The sequence below is a fragment of the Canis aureus genome, chromosome 10, assembly GCF_053574225.1.
Source record: "Canis aureus isolate CA01 chromosome 10, VMU_Caureus_v.1.0, whole genome shotgun sequence".
In the NCBI taxonomy this organism is placed as follows: domain Eukaryota; kingdom Metazoa; phylum Chordata; class Mammalia; order Carnivora; family Canidae; genus Canis; species Canis aureus.
Window position 1 is genome coordinate 72,454,312 of NC_135620.1, and position 21,624 is coordinate 72,475,935.

General features: G+C 50.4%; 1 protein-coding gene across 6 annotated transcripts in view; it reads right to left on the bottom strand.

The window, feature by feature from the left end:
• ASTN2 (astrotactin 2) overlaps positions 1-21,624 on the bottom strand; it is an 850,745-nt gene that overhangs the window by 319,368 nt on the left and 509,753 nt on the right. For all 6 annotated transcript variants that reach the window (XM_077913090.1, XM_077913089.1, XM_077913088.1 and 3 more), the window contains one exon: positions 781-947. In XM_077913090.1, the coding sequence (XP_077769216.1) occupies positions 781-947 (167 nt within the window). The remainder of the gene's footprint in view (positions 1-780; positions 948-21,624) is intronic.

The following is a 21,624-nucleotide window of genomic DNA, read 5'->3' on the forward strand; positions in this document are numbered from 1 at the left end:
CACCGAAGGTCAAGGGATGAGCTGATTTTTTTAAAAAATAATTATTATTATTTTTATTTGGATGAGCTGATTTTTAAAAACGAAGATGTCACCACAAGGAGAGTGACGGAGAGAAGAAAATGTCCTGTGCGGGGTGCCACTTGTGACGGAGGTAACTCCGCGCTCGGAACGAGGCAAACGGGACGAAATGGTGGGGCCGCCGTCCAAAGTTGTCATTTTACAGGGGGTCAGAGTGGCCCGAGGACAAGTGGCTTGCCCCGGGGCGCTCTGCAAGCTGCTCCCAAGGTGCTCTTCCTGCAGTTTCTGAGGGATTTTTACATCCCACCGAGGTCTAGCAATGGCCCATGGGGCTTCCTTCTTGCCCCCCGCCCCCCCAGGCAGGTCTCCTCTCACTTAGGGCTCCAGGGCACAGGCAGCCCGTCCCTGACCGCCCTCCAGGTCCTGCACGAACGAGGCTGGAAGCCTGGCCTCAGCACGCACCTGCTGGCTTCTCCGCGGCCCCTTCCAGGTGCCGGCTCCTAGCTGGGGGCTCCAGGGGACACCGAAGGGGCAGGGGGCTCCGGCACAAAACAGTCCCCGCCCCGGGACTCAGCCTGGGCATGGATCCCATTGATTCTGAGTCTTCGCCAGTGACTTATTTTACTTCTTCCTGTCCTCGTCCCTCTACCCAAGAGAAGACGGTCCTGTGGCCTTGTCTGGAAGAGCCCCTTCCGGGGGCCCGCCCGCAGCTCCCGACCTTCCCCGGGTCCCCCCGCTGCGGCCTCAGCGGCCGACACTCACCCGCAGAACATGAAGATGGTGCTGGAGGTGGCGTCGTAGGGCAAAGGCAGCGTCTGCTGCAGGCACAGCTGCTCACAGCCGCCGTTGAAGCCGTCGGAGCAGTCGATCCCTTTGGAGTGGTCGTAGCATCCCGAGCCGTCCTTCATGGGCCTCAGCTCCTCGGGGCACTGCTCGGGAGAGAGCAACAGGGCGGTCAGGGCCTGGGTGCCGTCCGTCACGCCCTCTCCCCCCACCCTCTGGGACGGGCCACGCCTCGGGGGACCACGGAGACTGTTCCATGGGGCCGGCGAACCGTCCTGTGGCCACGCGGACCCTCAGGTGCCTGCCTGGGGGACGGGCCTTTTGTCATCAGCATCTCAGCAGCCTCGTGGGAACCAAAGGAGGTCCCGGCAGCGAAGCGCGGGGGCGCGGGCCGCACGCTGCAATCCCACGGGCATCGCCGGGGCTCCCATCGCCCCCTACTTATTGTAGCACAGTCGGGTCTGCCGCGGGTCCAAAAATATATATACGTCACTCTGACAGGCAGCCAGATACAGAGTTGCAGCCCATATGAATCTACATCCCAGCTCTTCCTCTTCCCCCTCTGCCATCCGGGCCAGGGATTCACCGACGCCGGGCCTCAGCCTCCTTACCTATTCCTGGGGCGCGGCACCTGCACCTACGGGTTTGGCCGAAGCTTAGACTGGGTGGTGGGAGCGTGCACCTAACTTCAGAATTCGGCAACGTGGGACCCGTCCCACGAGTTCTCCCCCTTCCTGTATTGAATGTGCCCCTTCGTCTCCATCCCTGTCTCCGGGGTCCTGAATGGGGCCTCCTCTGGGATGCCCACAGCTGGAGCCCACAAACTGCAGTCTGGTCTCCTCCACACCATCCTCCTAACGGCCAACAGAGGGGTGCCTCTAAATCATCCCTCCCCAGCTGAAGTAAATAAATGCATTGTCCACAAGGACCATGCCTGGAATCTCCCTTACGCCAAGAGGTGAGGTCCTCTGCTGGTGCTTCAGATCCTCGGCCGGCCATGGCCACCTCTCTCCAGGTAACCAAACCAGCAGCCCTCCGGGCCCTAAAACCCCCAATGAATCCCAGGGGAGTGGCCGCAGTCAAATAAATGCTCTTATCGCCTTGCCTGGCATCTGCCAAGAGCCCCGTCAATGGAAGATCCCACGCCGTAGGGACAACTGGCCATTTATTTTCCATCATTTGATGAGCCGAGCTCATCTCGCCCTGTGTGGCAGGCGGAGAAGCAGTACCAAGTTTCCTGCATCTGGGACTGAAAACCAGGTACCGGGCTTTAATTTCAGTCACCCTGCTGGCATTTCCTGTCCACAGAGATGAACACCCAGAGCTCAGCCCTCCTCATCCATCACTGGACATCACTGATTAAAGTGCCCCCACAGTACACCTGCCCGCCCACGCCCTGCTCCCCGGGCCCTTCCCCCAAGCCGCCATCCTGCAAGGCGTCAATAACACACACACATGCAAAAATCAATTATTTACAAAGACCACAGTAACAACAACAACAACAACACTAACAACAACAAAAGGTCACCCTCCTGGAAATTAAATTTTGCCTAAGAAGAATCCATAATTACAAATGCACGAGAGTCCTCCGAGACATTTGAGACTGGCGCCGGGGAGGGTGACGGAGAAAGTAGGTTATAAATGGCCTTTGTCAAGCTGCAGAAAGGTTATAAAACCGGCCACATTTTGTGCTTAAAAAGAAAAATCAATTTTCCATGTGAGTGAAGTGCTGTAAATATTAATACAAGCTCGGAGGAAGGCCCTGCTTGTCTGGGAGTACCTATGGTCGGACAGGAGGGCACCGGCTCCTGGGGTCGTTCGGGAGCCACTTACGGGTCCTCGGGGCTGGTGTGTCTGTCCGCAGGGACTCGGGGGTGAGCGCTGGGAGGAATGACTGACCTTCTCACCAGGTGACAGGATACATCCCAGCTCTCGGAGTCACTCAGAGTGCTTCCACCCCCTGCTGATTCTCTGCTACTTTTGTTCTTTTAAAAAAGTAGGTTCTGAGAAGGACAATCATCCTACGGTGTCACTCATACGGGGAATATAAGAAATAAAGAAAGGGATTATAAGGGAAAGGCGGGGACCTGAGTGGGGAAAATCAGAGAGGGAGACAAACCATGAGAGACTCCTGACTCTGGGGAGCACACAAAGGGGTGGTGGAAGGGGAGGCGGGCGGGGGGATGGGGTGACTGGGTGACGGGCACTGAGGGGGGCACTTGACGGGATGAGCACTGGGTGTTAGACTACATGTTGGCAAATTGAACACCAATAACAATTTTAAACAATTATGAATGAATGAATGAATGAATGAATGAATGAATGAATGAATGAAATGCAGGTTCCGTAATCCAGGCAAGACCTAAACACTTAACTGTTTTCACTCGGCTGGCCCTTAGGGCAGACCTATGAGGCAGCGTGGGAGGCTGACGATGTTTCTCCCCAAGATACGTTTCTGTCCTGAGCCCTGAAGCCTGGGAATGTCACCTGCTACGGTAAAAGCTTTGGCAGACGGGATTAAACAAATTCTTGCATTAAGCGGCCCACGTGGATTATCAAGGTGGATGTAAACGTGGCCCTGAATGTCCTAGAGGCACAGAGGAGAAGGCCGTGTGCGGGCAGGCGGAGACCTCAGCGGCGTGGCCCCAAGTCAGCAAAGGCCACAACCCCAGGGAGATGGAAGGAAGCCAGGGAGCCCCCAGGGCAGGGGGTGTGAGGGGAGCAGGACCCTGACAGCATCATGACTTCAGACCTCCACCCTCTGGAACCGAGAGAGGGTACAGCCCCGGCATCTGAGGCCACACAGTTTGCGGTGGTTTGGTACGGCGGCCACCGGAACCAGCTCAGGGGGCAGTGTCCTTAAGTCCCATTTCACAGATCAGAAGACGCCGCTCTCCAGGCCCTCTGGCTCCGTAGCTCCCAACTGGGGCAACCCACTCCACTCCCCGGTCGGTCCTGGCTCGGGAACCGGGGCCAAGAGGGATGCAGAGCTGACCTAATGTCCTGAGTTTAAAATCGAGGCTCAGAGAGGAGAAGAATGTCCATCACCCCAAACCCCCTGACACATGAGCAGAGGGTGCAGGGCCCTGGTCGCAGCTTGGGGCTCCGCCCACCGTACTTACTACCCTTGACATGGAAGCACGTTACGGCTGAAGACAAATTGGAGGATGACTTACAGGTGGGAAACTGAGGCTCAGGGAGGGGAAGGCCCTTGATTGACACAACCCAGCCAACGACAGGCAGAGCTGGAATGAAACTCGCATTTGGTCTGGGACCATGGGAGAGCTGTTCTGAGCAGCTGAAGCGGGGTTGCCAATCACCCCACATGCTCGTCCCTTCATCCGGCGTGGACATGACGCCCCGAGTCCTTGCAGGTGGGCGAGGGCAGCCTAGATCTAGCAGATGACTTGCGTTTTAGGTCCATCATTTCACTGCGTGTCCTCCGTCTCCCCCACCCAAACGCTGAGCCGGTAGTTCAGGACCTTCCTGCCTCGTCCCCCTCCTGCTGTGCACGCCGAGCGCAGTGTCTGCAACCCAGAGGCCACTCGCTGCTCTCTGAGTGAGGCCTCTGGGTGCCCGGCAGGAAGGACAGCGCGCCTGGGTGTTGACTTGGGGTCTGCACCCAGACTCCGCTTCTCAGCGGCCGCCGCACCCCTTGCCAGCAACTCAGCCTCATCTGTCTCCATGTGATCACCGTAAGGAGTAAACAGAGTCGTATCCCGCGTAGAAGATGCTCCCCAAGGGCCCCCGCCTCCTGGCGTTCGCACCCCGTGCCGTCTCCTCCCACCAGCACCAGCGCAGGCTGTGTGACCAATAGCATATGGTGGCACCGATGGTACATCGCTTCCCAGATTAGATTAGAAAAGACTTGCCTCCGTCTCCCTCCCTCTCTTCCACTTGCTGTGGTGAAATCCGGCTGCCGTGGCATGAGCAGCACTAGAGGGGGTCGCGTGGGGCAGGCACCCGAAGTCCCCGGCCAACAGCCAGCCGACCTGCCGGCGGCCCAGGACTCCGCATGGAAGCTGAGCCTCCAGCCCCAATCAGACCAGTCAGCCTCACAGTAGCCAGACCCACCCAGCTGAAGCCACTCCTGAATTTCTTTCTTTTTTTTTTTAATAATTGCTTTTTACATTTTTTAAATTTAAATTTGATTTGTCAACATAGAGTATCCCATCAAGTGCCCTCCTCAGGGCCCGTCCCCCAGTTACCCCATCCGCCCCCCCCCCAACTCCTGAATCTCTAACCTTCAAATATTATCCGACACAGTAAAACCTTTTAGTGTTCAGCAGCTCGATTTGGGGATAATTTGTTATGCAGCCGTCGATGACTAATACAGTGAACGAAATGTGTCAAATGCCCAGCACGGCGCTCCACAAGTGGCAGCTGCGGCTCTGGGTAATTGGAAGGAGCTAGGAGTCTAGCGTGAGGGATGAGGCCTATTACGTCCCTGTCAGACAGAGGACTAGTAACAGGTTAAACAAGCGCAGTATAATTTGAAAGAGAAAATAAAAACCCTGCAAGTGTGAGTGATGAGCAGGTAATGGAGCAGAGAGGACTTGCTCAGAGCAGCCTTCCCCTTGGCGAGGAGAAGGTGTCCCTGAGCAAATGGGAGACACGCCACCATATGAGAAAGAGGAAGGTCAGGACCCCTGTCCAGGCACGTTAGCTCACTGGCCTCGTGGGGTAACTGGACAAGTCCCTGAACCCAGCTGGGCCTCAGTTTCCTTTCTTTATTTTATTTTATTTTATTTTTTTTAGTTTCCTTTCTTTAAAGGGGGAGAGGGACACCTGGGGAGCTCAGTGGGGGAGCATCTGCCTTCAGCCCAGGGCATGACCCCGGGGTCCCAAGATCGAGTCCCATGTTGGGCCCCCTGCACGGAGCCTGCTTCTCCCTCTGCCTGTGTCTCTGCCTCTCTCTCTCTCTCTGTGTCTCTCATGAATAAATGAAATCTTTAAAAAAATTACTATTTTTAAAAATTTTGAGATAATTGTAAATTCGCATGCAGTTATAAGAAATAATATGATATAGAGAAATCCCATGTACCTCTTGACCAGTTTTCCTCCAATGGAAACATCTTGGAAAACTAAAAAAGAAATATCACAGCCGGGATATATACATTGATAATCAAGATGCGGAGCATTTCCATCACTGCAGAAATTCTTTGTTTGCCCTTTTAAAACCACACCTACTTCTCGCCTGACTCCTTTCCTTTATGCCCAGGAACCACCATGCTCTCCATTCCTTTACGTTATAGAATTCTTCAGAATGCATGATAGGATTTCTGTCATTTCAGGAATATAGCATCAATAAAATCATATAGTATGTGAGCTTTGGGCATTGGCTCCCCCCACTCCCCACTCAGCACCCTTTCCATACGCCTCCAGATGGATCAACATTTAGCTCCTTTTTCTTGCACAGTAGTATTCCATCGTATGGACATACCATCGTGTGTTTAACCATTCGCCTGTTGAAGGACATGTGGGTCGTTTCCAGTTCTTAGCTCTTATGAACAGTGGCTATGAACAACAGCATACAAGTTTTTATGTAAATATAAGTTTTCACGTCTTTGAAAAAAAAAAGCCAAGAAATAGAATTTCTGGGTCATAGGATAGTTGCATATTTAAATTTTTCAGGAAGCTGCCAAACTGTTTCCCAGAGTGGCTGTACTATTTTAAGTTCCCACAAGTAATGAGTGTGATTCACCCTCGACAGCTTTTGATGTCGTCCATATAGATACATAGACGTATAGATTTTAGCCATCCTGATATGTGCGTAGTAGTACTTTCACTGTGGTTTTAATTTGAATTTCCCTAGTAGTTAGTGATGCTGAATACCTCCTGTGCTCGATTTCCATCTGTATATCCTTTTCAGTGAGATGCCTCTTGATGTCTTTTGCCCATTTTCCGATAGAATGATTTGGGTTTTTTTACTGTGAAGTTTTGAGAGTTCTTTACATATTCTAGACATTAGACTTTTGTCAGAGATGTGGCTTGCAAATATATTTTCTCTCCCAGTTTGTAACTTGTCTTCTCATCTTCTTCAAATGAGCTTTCACAGAGCAAATGTTTTTAATTTTGATGAAATCCAAGTTACCATTTTCTCTTTTATGGATCATACTTTTAGAATCTAAGAACATTTTGCCAAGCCCAAATCTCAAAGATTTTTCTCCTTGTGTGTGTGTATTTTTCGAGAAGTGTTATGGCTTTATGTTTCACAATTAATTCTGTGATACATTTTGAGTTAATTTTTGCATGAGGTGTGAGACTTACACTGAGGTTTGTTTTCTTGCTTGGGAATGTGCAATTGTGCCAGCACCCTTTGTTGAAAAGGCTCCCTTTTCTCCATTAAATTGCTTTTACCTCTTTGTAAAAACAACAACAACAAAAATCCCCCCCAACGAATAAACAAAAACCAAACTGAGGTTATCTGTGTAGGTCATTTCTGGATTTCTAGTCTGTCCATTGATCTGTAGGTCTGTCCTTCTACTGACACTGCAGTCTTGGTCACCGTAGCTATATGCATCTAGAGATAGGGAGATTGATTTCTTCCACTTTATTCTTCTTTATCAAAAGGAATTTTGCTTCTCCTAGTTCCTTTGTCCTTCTATATTAATTTCAGGAAAATCTTGTCTACATCCATAAAAAAAAAATCACGCTGAGGTTTTTGATAGGAATTATCCTAAAACTTTATATCAATTTGAAGATAATGGAGATCTTTATGATGTTGAGTCTTCCAACCCATAAACACAGTTTGTCTCTTCATTTACTTAGATCTTTTAAAAATATCTTTATCAGCATTCTGTAGTTTTCAGCGTACATGTCCCATGCATGTTTTGTTGAATTTACATCAAAGTATTTCATTAGTTTTAGGCATTGTAAATGGTATTTTATGTCACCTGTTTCATTCTTCATACTAATAACTTGTATTTTCTCTCCCTTTTATCAGTCTTACCAATTTTTTTCCAATTTTCTTCATGTTTTCAAAGAGTCAGTTTTTGGTTTCACTGACTTTTGTGTATTTTTTTTTTCTTTCTAAGTACATTGATTTCCTTTCTCCTGCTTGCTTTGGGTTTATTTTGTTCTCTTTTATGTAGGTTCTTAAGGTAGAAGCTTAGATTACTAACTGAAACTTCTTTTCTAATGCATGCATTCATGACTATAACTTTACTCCTCATTAAATATAAAGACAGAGGAATTATTTTTTTAAATTTATTTATTTATGATAGTCACAGAGAGAGAGAGAGGCAGAGACACAGGCAGAGGGAGAAGCAGGCTCCATGCACCGGGAGCCCGATGTGGGACTCGATCCCGGGTCTCCAGGATCACGCCCTGGGCCAAAGGCAGGCGCCAAACCGCTGCACCACCCAGGGATCCCCAAGACAGAGAAATTATAAGGAAAGCATATTTCATCACGCTGTGTCCCACAAATTCTGATACACTGTGTGTTTCTTTCTTTCAGTTCAGTGTATTTTTTAAAAATTTTCCTTGAGATTTTCTCTTCAATCCATGGATTATTTAGAAATGTGTTGTGTGGTTTCCAAATATTTAAAGATTTTTCTGTTATTTGTTATTGCTTTGTAGTTTTATTCTACTATACCTAGAGAACACACTCTCTATGGCTTGAATTCTTTAAATTATGGGCTATTTCTATTGTTCTGTCTTTAAATTCATTGGTTATTTCCTTTGTCTTCTCCATTTGCTAGTTGAGTGAATCTACTGAGTTTTCAAAAAAATATTTTGATTGTTTTTCAATTATATAATTTTCATTTGTTCCTCCTTTATTTATTCTACTTCTTTGATAAAGCTTTGTTTTTCTCATTTGTGCTTATAACTGCTTGTTTAAGCATTTTTATGACGGTTATTTTAACGTATTTATTATTAAATTCCAATATCTCTGTTATCTTCATAATGGCATCTATTGGCAATCCTTTTCTGTGTTGTTTGAGATCTTTCAGGGCCTTGGTATGACAAGTAATTCTTGATGGAAGCCTGAAGGACTTGGGACATTATGTCATATTATTATGTTTTAATTCTGGATCTTATTTAAACCTTGTATTTTATCTGGATTCCTCTGACACTGTTTCAGTAGGGAAACTGTGTCATTACTCTCATTACTCTCATTACTGTCAGGGGAAGTAGAATCCCTGTTTCCCCTTTTGGCCTTCTCTGACATCAGTATAGCAAGGAAAGGGGAGGACTGCATTGTCAGACTGTATACAGTCTGGTAAGAATGAAGTCTAGCTCCCTACCTGGCCTTTGTTAGAATGGGCTGGGGAGGGACCATGTTTTTTTCTGAGATGCTTGGCTAAAGTGATTACTGTCAAAACATTTTCTGTTTTTATAGGCTACCATTTTCCTGGGACTTTGGCTAAAGAAAGCAGGTTTGGGGTTTTGGGTTGTTTCTGGTTTGTTTGTTTGTCTTTAACTATTGGCATTTCTGACTTGCTGGCTCCTTCAGCTCCAAATTTGGAACATGAGGCAAAAAATAAATAAATAAATAAACAACAACAAAAAAACAACTCAAGTTACTATCCACCAAATCTCCCTGGGCCCCCACGTTCCTAGCTGGTCTGCCTTCTTCTCTCTACCTCTCAGAGACTCATGTTTTTATATGTAACCTCTAGCATGTTTAATTGTATTTAGTAGGTAAAAGGGAGAAAAGACATCTACTGCCCCACAGCCTGTTTTGCATAGGACTAAGAATGTTACACTTTTAAAGCTTGTTGTTGTTGTTGTTGTTGTTTTTTTTTTTTTTAAAGGAAGAATATGGGCAGCCCGGGTGGCTCAGCGGTTTAGCGCCGCCTTCAGCCCAGGACTTGATCCTGGAGACCTGGGATTGAGTCCCATGTCCGGCTCCCTGAATGGAGCCTGCTTCTCCCTCTGCTGCTCTTGCTTTCTCTCTCTCTGTCTGTGTTTCTCATGAATAAATAAAAACAAAATCTTTAAATAAAGGAAGGAAGAAAGGAAGGAAGGAAGGAAGGAAGGAAGGAAGGAAGGAAGGAAGGAAGGAAGAATATGACACCAGGGGCACCTGGGTGGCTCAGTCAGTTAAGCATCTGTCTTCAGCTCAGGTCATGATCTCAGCATCCTGGGATGGTGTCCTAAGTCAGGCTCTGTTCTCAGTGAGGAGTCTGCTTCTCCATTTCCTTCTGTCCCTCCCCTGGGCTCACTTGATCTCTCAAATAAATAAAATCTTAAAAATATATATATGGGACCAAACAATATCAGCACACTCATGTAACTTGCAAAGCCTAAAATATTTTCTCCATGGTTCTTTATACAACAAAGTTGTTGACCCTGACTCCAGCCATGGGAAGGTATCTTGAGTTTATTTTAAGTACAACTGGAAGGCATTGAAGGTTGCAAACTGATTCAGTTTGCTACTTTGAAGAGATTACTGAAGTCAGTGAATTCAGTTATCTGTAAGCCCTTTCTTGGGGTTGACAAAAGAAGCCTCGAGAGGCAGACTCTGTGGGGCTAGGGGTGAGCAAAAGAAAAGGAGCAGGTCCATCTCAGAATGACCTCATTCCTTGGAGGGCTGCTCTTTTGCCAGAGGTTTTTTAGTAAGTGGATAAGAAACCCAGTTCAGCTGAGTTCCAGAGCCTCATAGCCTCCATTCTGTTCCCTTCAGGTGAGGACCCACAGGAAGACCCCGAGTCCCTGAGCCTTGAGGTCTCGAGGATCTGAGTGGGGGGGGGGGGGCTACCTGGGGGATTCTCAGCCGTCTTCCCGCACGCTGGGCCTGCCTTACTCCTCCCGGCCCCCTTTCTCTCACTCCTTCCCAGCCCTGTTTTCAACATCACCAAGCCATTTGTTTCCATTTGTAATTATGCATTTTAATGTTCATTAATTATGGAATGCAAATTGCTTCAAGTACAGAATTTGTAAAGAGCTGCTCTACTACCCCACCCCCGGGTCTAGAAGGTGGGCCAGCTGTTCTGAGCAGAAGGAAAAACAACCAACTTACAAGTAAAAATAACTTTTCCTGGGGCCTGAGTGACTCAGCTGGCAAATAAACCTCTGGGATTTGCAAGATGGTGCTACAGGAAGAGCCCTGCCCGCCCTCTGGCCTCGGGAGCCAACAGGGTGCCACCTCCCTTCTTTCTCTTCTACAACCTTGGGCCTGAGAGATCGGGTGGGACGATGGAAATGACTCCGTCCTTGGACCCAGCCTCTGATGGCGGTCACCTAGAGCTGCTCATGCTTCTCTGAGCCTCAGTTTCTCCATCTGGAAGATCTTTCTCAAAGCGAATGTGGCAGGCAAATGTTTTGATGGAGACCAACAGCCAAACCTGAGCCTGCCTTCAATAAACAAACCCATGTGACTAATGGATCTCTGCTCTGCCTCCCCCGTTCTCTAACCGGCTGGGTAGCTTCCGGCAGCACATCCCACTGTCTGGGTCTGTTTCCTATGCTAGAAAATGAAGGCGTTGGACAAGTGGAAGTCGGACAAGACTCTTAGCTCTGAGCTGCTGTTTTTGTTTTTTGTTTTGTTTTGTTTTGTTTTTGGTCAAAGCAACGGAGGATTGTGCAAAGGAGAGAACTAACTCCAAACTATTTCAGAAGGGAGTGGAGACTCCCCTTTGAGGGCACGGAGCTTGTTTTAAGGCATCACCGAGATGACGCCACACCTGCCCAAGATGATGGCCGGAGCCTTGTCCTCCTCCAAGGGCTCAGCGAGGATCGATCTCTCTCATCATCAGTGAAGCACAGTAACAGATTGACCTCCTAGGAAATGCCCCACCTCTTACCCACAGAACTGCCCCATGAGAAGATCAGGGTAAAGGTTATGTAAGACGAAGCAAAAGCAACGAGAACATTTGTGAGCAGAGGGCTGAGCATACAGTCAGCCGTATAGGATCCCACAGCCGTGAGCGAAGCCTCCCCCTCCTCCCTGCCCCTGTGCTTCTGAGCCTCAGTTTCCACATCACTCCTACCTCCCTGGGCTTATGAGAGCCAAACCAGAGCACACACCTGACAGACGTCAGACACGATGGCAGGTGCTCAAGCAGCGGTAACTGCTGTTTGGATCCCTTGTTACTCTCCCCCGAATAGGAAATGCACTCAGGAGGCAACAGAAGAGGGCTGCAGACCTGCAGTGGGCAAGAGGCACATGGCCACGGGCAGTTTTTGCTACTCTCAGCCGTGCTAAGGTAGGACCAGCATCATCGTGCTCATTCTGTGGATGAGGAAACTAAAGCCCAGAGAGGCCAGGTGATGTGCCTGAGATCACACAGCCTGTGAGAGGCAGCCTGGGCCTACCACTGATGTCTCCTGATTGCAAAAAAAAAAAAAGAGCCTCTTTCTCCATCATCCACATGAAGGTGGTCTGTCCGTGATGTCACAAGTGGTTAGGGCTCCACAAGAATTCCTAGGACTGTGTAAGAAGGTCATGCCCAGGGTTAGGAGGGCACAGAGAGGGGTTGTCGGCAGCAGAGCCTAGAGGACAGACCGGATACCTAACCCCCCAGGAAGAACAGAAGGGAGGGGGGAAGCCACGATGAACCATGTGCGAGCCATGTTTCCCTAGGCCGTCCCCTCACATCCTCGCAGCAAAGCTTGGGGGCACCTCCGACACCCACTCGTTGGGCAGGCGAGGCGACGGACGATGGCACAGCTGAGCAAGGGCGGTGGAGTCCCTCAGGAGGGACCATCCCCTCGATCAGACGCCGAGTGGGCCCGGCTGCCCTGGGGTGTCCGTGCAGCGACGGCCCCCATCTGTCAACAGGGCCAGCGAGCCCGCCTATTACCGCAGACATTGATCTGGACGACCAGGCTGGGCGAGGGCCCATAATTACGAGGAGTTTTAATCAACTCATGCCAATTCAGCCGTCGCTCAGTTTGATGCTGACACGGGGGAAGGGGGTGGGCATGCAGAAAAGGATTACAGGGATCGATAGCAGGTACTGTAGGATTGTGGCTGCAGGCACCCTGGGGAGGGGCGCCTTGGCCCTCAGCGGGGAGAGGCTTCCAGGGGGCTCCCAGGTGCACTGGCCGAACCACGACCCTGCTCCATGTGTCCCCCCACCTGGATGTGGGAGCCACATAGGCAAACACCCAACTGCACCTGCCAGGTCCAACCTCAGTACCTTTGTCCATGCTCTGCCCCCAGCCAGGCCTCCCCTCCTGTTCCTAAAGAATTCTGTGTAGCCTATAAGCTAGAGCTCAATCAATCTCCCCTCTGCAGATCCCCTCCCAACTCCAGAAGCAGATGGAAGCTGGAGAGACCAAATAATAATAATTAATAATAATAATAATAATAATAATAATAAAAAGAGGTTTAATAATCCAGACGCTGCTTCTTCCTGACTATGTGATTTGGGTCGGTGACCATACCTTTCTGATTTTTGTTTCTCCATTTTAAAATGGTAAAATGGACCTGCTAGTAGGTCCTTGCTGGGAGCCCCACGGGGGCCACGGAGCCCTCGTGTGCAAGTTCCCACTTCCTTCGGATGCCCGGGAGTCTGCCCTTCTCTCCTATGTTGAGCATTGTTCCGGCACAGACATTGCTCTGGCAGGCAGACGGCTTCCAGTTCACAGTCTGTGTCCCCGGGACACACAGTGTAAGACACCCAGCTCCCTCTTCCCCACTGGGTCCCGGCGCCCAGCTCGGGGGAACTGGCATGGCCTCTGGCATCAGGCCGGCCCGGGCTAGATCCCACCTGGCTTTGCCTCTGGCTCCCCAGTAATGCCGGCCATCCCTGCACGGACACCCTGAGGCTTAAGTCCCTTGGTGTAAACTGAGGCCAAGCCCACCCCCCCAGCAGCACCACCACGGGGGTGAGAGTTGGACATCGGGTACCCCTAGCACGGAGCCGGGTACGCGACAAGACCTCGACTGTCACACGAGGTGTCACTGTGATAATCATCACTTTAATATTTGATTCCCGGTAGATATTTTTGGAATGCAGCAACCTGTTGGAAGGTTCTGAGTTCCCGGGAGACACCCATGGGCCCGCCGCGCCTGCCGTCCGTCCAGGGCTGGACACGCTCCCTGGAGACACAAGTCACTGCTCGGGGTGCCGCCCGTGACCAGAAACCACCCTGGGCGCTCTCCTGGCTCTCCCTTGCTCGAGGCCCACGCCCCTGCGAGCCTGCTATTAGGGGACGGATGTCACAGAAGGGGGGCCAGGCTGGGGGCAAGACATGCTTTCCCGAGCTGGCTCAGCTTCCCGAGGCAGAGGCGGGATGCGAGCACAGGGCACCGGCTCTGAAGCCGAGCTCTAGCACCACGGGCTCCCCACGGGGCCGCAAAGGAGCAGAAGGCCTGGAGGTCTGATGCTGGAGGCAGCGGGTGACCCCAGAGGGCGGTGAGTCCCGTTCAAGTCGGCTCTGCTCCGGAACAGTAATCTGCTCAAGAACCACAGCAGCCTTGAAAGGCGTGGCTGGGCTCGCGGGCACGCGTGTGGACCATGGCTAGCTCTCGGAGGTGACGGCCGCCCGCCTCTCCCACTAGAGGGGCACTGGTGCACAGGGGATGCAGATGCCGGCCTCTGCTCTGGGCAATTCTCTGGCTTTCTCCTGCCTCAGCAGGATGAGAGAGGCGGCAACTGGTTTCCAAGGGCCTTGCAGCTCGGACACATCCTGCGGTTCCCTGCACGAGGCTCGCGGGAATTCCAAGAGGTGCAGGTGGTAGACCTGGGTACCGGGTGGCCCCTGAGCTGGGGAGCCCTGGAGCAGGGCCGTGCTTGTGGGAGTGGCTTGAGGACCTGGGTCGCAGCCCACCCGGGCAGCCCCCTCCCGTGGCTGGTCCTCCCTGCCTGGCTGGAGTCCTAAGGCCCTCCACCTCTCTCTGGAGCTCCCCAGGACACCGCACAGAGTAGGGGTTCCGTTCGGCAAACGCCCTATTCGAAGCCTGCTGTCCTTCGGGCCTTCGAGTTTACAAAGCCTTAGGCCGGCCTTCAAAAAAGATGAAATAAGTAGTGATATTCTTATAGTCCTTGGAGTTGTTGTTGTTGTTTAATATGGTACAAATAAGCACAGAGAGCTGAGGTAAAGGAGAGAAGACTTCCCCAGAAAATCCTCCAGGAGTCCTGCCGAATGTCTGTTCAAGAACTGTCTGGTGATTATAATAAAGAGCCTCTGTTTGGTTCATTAATAATACGAACAGCTGGGCGGCCCAGGTGGCCCAGCGGTTTAGCGCCGCCTTCAGCCCAGGGCGTGACCCTGGATACCCTGGATCGAGTCCCACGTCAGGCTCCCTGCATGGAGCCTGCTTCTCCCTCTGCCTATGTCTCTGCCTCTCTCTCTCTCTCTCTGTGTGTCTCATAAATAAGTAAATAAAATCTTAAAAAAAAAACTCATTTAAAAAATAATAATACGAACAGCAGACACTTACCAGCGCTACACGTGCCAGGCACTAGTTAGTCTCAGTGTGTTTGGAATATCAGCTTGTAACGTTGGGGCCCCTGGGTGGCTCAGTCGGTTAAGCATCCGACCCTTGATTTCGGCCCAGGTCGTGGCCTCAGGGGCCTGGGAGGGAGCCCGGTGTCTCTCCCCTCCCCCTCTGCCCCTCCCCCTTGCTCACATTTTCTCTCTCTCTCTCAAATAAATAAATCAATCTCAAGAAAAGGAAAAAAAGGGATCCCTGGGTGGCGCAGCGGTTTGGTGCCTGCCTTTGGCCCAGGGCGTGATCCTGGAGACCCGGGATCGAATCCCACATCGGGCTCCCGGTGCATGGAGCCTGCTTCTCCCTCTGCCTGTGTCTCTGCCTCTCTCTCTCTCTGTGTGACTATCATGAATAAATAAATAAAATCTTTAAAAAAAAAAAAAAGAAAAAGAAAAAAAAAGAACATTAACTCATAATGTTAACAACAGCCTGGTGGTGTAGGTACTAGTGTTCTCATTTTTTAGAGGAGGAAACTGAGGCACGACGGCTTTAGTGACTCGTCCCAAGGCCACGGGGCAAGCACATATGTCAGGTCATGCTCTGCAATCTTCTTCCAGAAGCAGCTCCCAGGGCGCAGAGGGGCCGCACCAAGGTCACACAGCGCGCCTCCGTGGGGCCGGCGGGGCCGAGGGGCAGCTCAGGCCTCATTGCCACGCTGGGCCTCCTGGAGCCTTGTGCTGCGGGGACAGGGCTCGGCCGCCTTCCCGGGTCGGTCCCTTTGTGGTGCGATGGTGCCTGGAGGGAAGTGGACGTGGGTCCCGCACTCCCCCGACGCCGGGCACACGGTCCCTCTTCCTGCCTCCTCAGGAAAGCGTGCGCTAGTCTTTTCGCCACTCACAGGTGGGAAACCGAGGTTGTCGAGGGGAGAGCACTTGCTTCAGGTGAACCTTATAGATGCTGACATTTGAGGCTTAGGCAGCCTCACGTCTCGTTCTCTCCGTGAGCGGCACGGAGCCACGAGAAGGTTGGCAAGCACGCACGCTGCACGCCCCTGTGCACACAGCAGAGGCAAAAATGGCTTTCTGGGCACTGGGGGCGGGGCACGCGACGGGATGAGCACTGGGTGTTGCTATATGTCGGCTAATCGAACTCCAATAAAAAATACATATATATTAAAAATAAGTAAATGATAATAATAAAAAAAAGACTATGCATCACCCCCCCCAAGACAAAACAAAACAAACAAACAAACAAAAAGGCTTTCTGAGGGTATGTGAGCGCTTACTGTGGAACCGGGTCCCATTCTCAGTGCTGAACGCACCTGACCCGGCCCCTCCTCAGAGCAACCCTCGGCAGTGGATGCTATTATCACACTCACGTCCCCGACGGGGCATCTGAGGCACAGTAAGGTTCATTAACTTGCCCAAGGTCACACATTGGGGGAATGGCGTACCCAGGAAAGCCGGTGCCAGAGTCTGTCTCCCCAACCCTTTGGCTATAACCTCCTCACCCAACAACCACGTAACGTAGGTACTATTATTTTACCCATATTTTTGACACCGAGACACTAAGATACAAAAGGGTTTAAGGCCACCTATCTTAGTATTAACATAGTGAAGTGGCCGAGCCAGGATGGAACCCACGGACCCTGACCCCAAAGAGCTGCTTCTCCCCCACTACCGTGCCGAGTAGTGAACTGGTGATTCAGGGCCCGGAGCCAGGCTTTTCTCAGGACAGGCTGAAGACCTGGTCTTTCCACGCCGGCTAGGTTTCGCTGGCTCATTCCCTCCCCCAGCCTTTGCAACTAAAAACTCTATTTTGCAGCTTGCGGCTGTGTCCTCACGCCACACCTTCTCATCGATCACCCGGACTCTGTGTGAGAAATGATTTTATAAGCTAGTTGGCTTCAAAAAGCATGGAGCAGCAGCCATCGAACATATGCTTCTGTGGGTATATATTTATTCAGCGTATGTTGAGTGTAATTTTGGGTGGTTTGCATATTTTACTTTATTTTTTTGTTGCGGAGAGCAATTTAAGAGAAAGAAGAAAAAAAAAATCCACCCCTAAATGGAGAGGGATGCCAGAGATGCTGGACCTTGAGGTTTCCTGAGTCCAGTGTTTTGGGAACTGGAGGTGGGTGAGAGGAAACTCAAGACCACTAGCCATCCGGCCCCCGGGCACCGTGCTTCCAGTCTTTCTTTCCAAGTCCTCAACAGCAGCCTGCCTGTCCCCTAGCTGCTATGTTCTAAGGACTAAAAATCAGCCAGACCCGGGCTAGGGCACACCACCCAGCTAAGTCTCCAGGCGAGCGCACACTGAGGGGCTGCTGTGCATAGGACAACGTTACTACATCATCACCCAGCGTCATCTACTAGAGCAGCGGAATCTGTGCTGCAGGCAGCCTGACCCCAGACCAGTGCCCTCAACCCTTCCATCAAGGAGCTCTTGGTAGCTCTTGGGATTTTGGTTCTGACCCAAAGGCTGCCAATCCCAATGTGAGTGGCATTGGGCACACCACTCCCCATCCTGGGCTGGCTGCTACACTTGCAGAATGGGGATGGCGATACCATTTGGCTGGTGTGCTATGTGGATTCCAAGATCCAACGTTACACTGAAACGCAGCTCAAGAGACATCAGTTCCCTTTCTCTCTCTACCCCCACCTCTTGCCTAAAAGGTTTTCCTCTCACCCAGGATGAACTCAGGATGTAACATCTAAAAACATGCCTTAGAAAAAGCCTGCAAGGTTTGGACCAGCTGGGGAAAAAAAAAATCACGCTCGTGTGGGTGCCAAAAACTCAAAGGACAGGAAGAAGCAGCCCAGCCCAGGCCCGAGTCTACACCAGAGGGAATCATTCGGAAAGGAGAGTTTACCCTGTGTATGTGCTGGAAAAAGGCATCCACATGTATTCTGGGTGGTAGGATCTGAAGTATCAATTCCTGGCTGGGGAAATAGACGGATGTCTTTGTCAGCCACGACACACTTCACTCCTGGGACTCTGGAGCCTAGCGGAGGGTCTGACCACACTAGGGACTCAGGTGCTACATTCTGAGTGCAGCTAAGATTTGAAACTATGGACCAGCTGATAACCAACTTCTGCTTCGACCAAAAGAGAAGATGGGTTTTACCTAGTGCTGAATGCCAGAGAATCCGCCACTGCAAAGCAAAAATAAAATATAGTTGTTCTATGTACATAGACATGGGGAGACTATACATAGAAAAGATAAGGGGCACGGTTATCATAAAAGTCAGGGTTGTGGCTACTTCTGCAAGGAGAGAAAACAGGAAAATGGACAACGGAGTCACGGTGGGTGTGTTCAGAAAGGGCTTCGGGAATGCAGGCAATATTCTAATTCTTGACCTGGGTGACGATCACATAGGTATCGCATACTTACTACTCATGAACCTGCATGTGATGTTTTTATACATTTTTCTACATGTAGTTGATATTCCACGATGAAAGTGGTAAATATATATCACGTAGAAGAGCTACTAAGAGGAAATACCAAAACGTAAATGGTGGTGACCGCAGACGGCACGACTATGGGTGATACTGCCCTTTCTCCTTCCTTCTCTGCGTTCTGAACATTCTTAGGTGTGTGTACAATAACTTCATCATTGGAAAAAGAAACGTAGAGGAAGAAAAGTAGGTTTTCAGTTGAGATGCCTCATTATCGAAACAAGGCAACAACACAATTATGGAGGTTGGTTACGACGCTTCCGCCTGAAATCCCACCGTATGGAGAACTCCGTCTTCTCCCTAAGGGTTCCTTAGCTCTGCAGGGGCAACAGGAGTGGGAGGAGCACAAGCCCCATCGGGTGCCAGGTAGGCTGATCAGGGTCTTCCCTCCAGAGACCCAAGTATAGCGTTGACTTGTGGACTGTCGCAGGGAGGGAAGGAGCCCCAGAGAAAATCAAGTTCAACTCTTGAAAGTTTTACAAAGCCTAAGGGGCTTAACTAAGAATACACAATAAGCAGAGCCAGGATGAAAAATAGGGTCATTTTATTACCTAGGTCCGTATCATCCCCACGGCAGTGGGCTTCTGAAATCACTTTTTCTCGCATTGATGATGAGAAAAATCCTTAAAGATCAACGAAAACCAGAAAAAGATCCGTTGGGTGATGTTGTGACTTCTAATAAGAAATACAGATATTTTAATCTTCATCCTCACTTCTAGACAGAGTTCCTAAAGCCCTTGGAATTTCCTTAAGTGATAAGAGCAAATAAGGTGTCTTGATATTTGTAAGGGACTCCTTTCAATCACACCTGGGTTTATGTAAATGAGGTTGCCTTTGGAAAGAACCTAAGCATGGGGTGCTGGTTGCCAGGGGAACAACCATGTGGTTAGAGGGTTGGAATCTTCAGGGTCCAGTAAGAGGACGGGGGCTGGAGGTTGCATGAGCTGCCGATGGACACTGATTTAATCAATTATGTCCATGTAAATAAAGCCTCCATAAAAACCCAGAAAGGAGAGGGCTCAGAGAGCTTCCCAGTTGGGGAACGCATTGAGGTGTGGGAATACCAAGGAAGCTCCATGCTTCTTCCCCTAAACCTTGTGCAACATACCCTTTCACCTGGTTGTTCATCTGTATCCTTTATAGTATCTTTTACAATGAACTGGTGAGCGGAAGTCAGTGTTTCTCTCAGCTCTGGGAGCCACTCTAGCAAATTAATCAAGTCCAAGGGGGGGGTCGCAGAGACCTCCAACCCATACGTGCTCAATCAGAAGTACAGGAGACAGGCTGGGCATGTGCCTGGCCTCTGGCGTTGGGATGGGCCGTCTTGTAGAACTGACCCTCTAACATGTGGGATCCCAGTTCAGTTGGATCGTAGGACACAGAATCCCTGTCTCCTGAGAAGCTGGAGAACTGCCAGGTGGTGTCAAATAGCAAAGCACACAGTGGATCTTGTTTCCTAGCTCACCAAGCTTCCCCCTACCTGACAGGAACTGGCCCTGGAGCGAGAGGTTACAGAACTGGGTCCGGCTCATGCCTGCCTATTCCCACTGGGCTTGGTCAACATCCTAAGGTGCAGGGAGGGATCATTCCCAGTTTCTGGACAGTGCAACAGAGACTCAGACACACTCAGCTGACCCTCAGTCCCACAGCTGCCCGGCGTCAGGGACGGGAGGCGAACCCACCTCTGTTTCACAGCCACGTCCGCCCTTTGCAAGGGAAGAGTTCTGACGAACCAGCTGCTGCCCCAGGACTGTACATAATGCTGTTCAGGTGCTACCTTCGCGGTGAGAAGAAAGGCCAGTGAGGGGTTTATGAACCTCCCCACTGCTTACCAGCTACCCCAAGCGCAACGGTTTCAAGATTGAGGCTGGTGGCCTGTGCTCCAAGCTAACTCTTTGCCATCCCCCGATGGCTTCCACAACCTCCAAGAATACCTGGGCTGGTGGTGAAGATATAGGAGGCAGGGCTCCAGGAGAAGCTGGACGAAACGGGGAAAAGGCTAACTTTCCAGATTAATAATGCTAATGCTAATGACATCGTTTCTTGTCCATGTACCCCCAGTCCTGTGATAAAAATAAAAGAAGGCTATGATACGGTGTGGAAGACAGAAACCTAGCCTGGAGGTTAGGACACGGGTGAAGCCAAGCATACTTCCTGAGCTTTTTGGCCTCAATTTGTTCATCTTTATCCTTGACACAAGGAAGGAGATTTGCATACAGTTCAGCTCAAGTTAAGAAGCCAGTTGTCTTGAATAAAAGGGAAAAGTTTGCAGAAAGACAAGCAGCTCTGACACACCAAGTTACCGCATAGAAACACAACGACTGTATGCTTTTTATGCTCCTATTTTTAAACTTCTGGCTATAAATTCTTGTTTAGATTTGCATATGCATGGGGGGAAATGTATAGGAAGAGAAAGAGCACGAGAAACCCAAGCGGAAGAGAAAGCGGACAGTGGTTTGTGTTTTTTCTTTATAAATTTCAACCGTATATACACTGGTCTGATTTTCCAAAGAGCATGAGCTACTTGAAACAAACAAAAAAGAAAAACAAAAAAGAAGACTGAAAGACTCTATGGGGAAAATACCTTATAAATGTGACAATCCTATTACCACAATTTAGACAAACACAGTCACTCCAGGTTTTTGTTTCAGAGCAAAGACAAAGGGCGTCTAGCTTCCAGCGTCCCAAGGGCCTGGGAGCGCCTCTTCACAGGTGCTGGGCACAGCCACCCGCAACGCTGCGGCCACGGTCCCCGATCTGCTCGTGTCCTCAAGGACACAACGGTCCAGCCACCCCGCTTCCTTCCGCCTGCCCGGTCCTCTGCATTTGCGCTCTCTCCCACGTGCATCATGCATACATCACTGGGCTCTACTCCCCAAAACACCGTTTTTATTTGATCACTTGCCTCCTCAGGGGGACGCTTCCGGCCAACACCCTCGCCTGCCTTTGACCTGCCTGAAGTGCATCCTGAGAGCAAAGCAGGACCCCTAACCCAGGCGTGGTCCAGGAAACCAGAGGCTGAGCTGCTCCTCTTT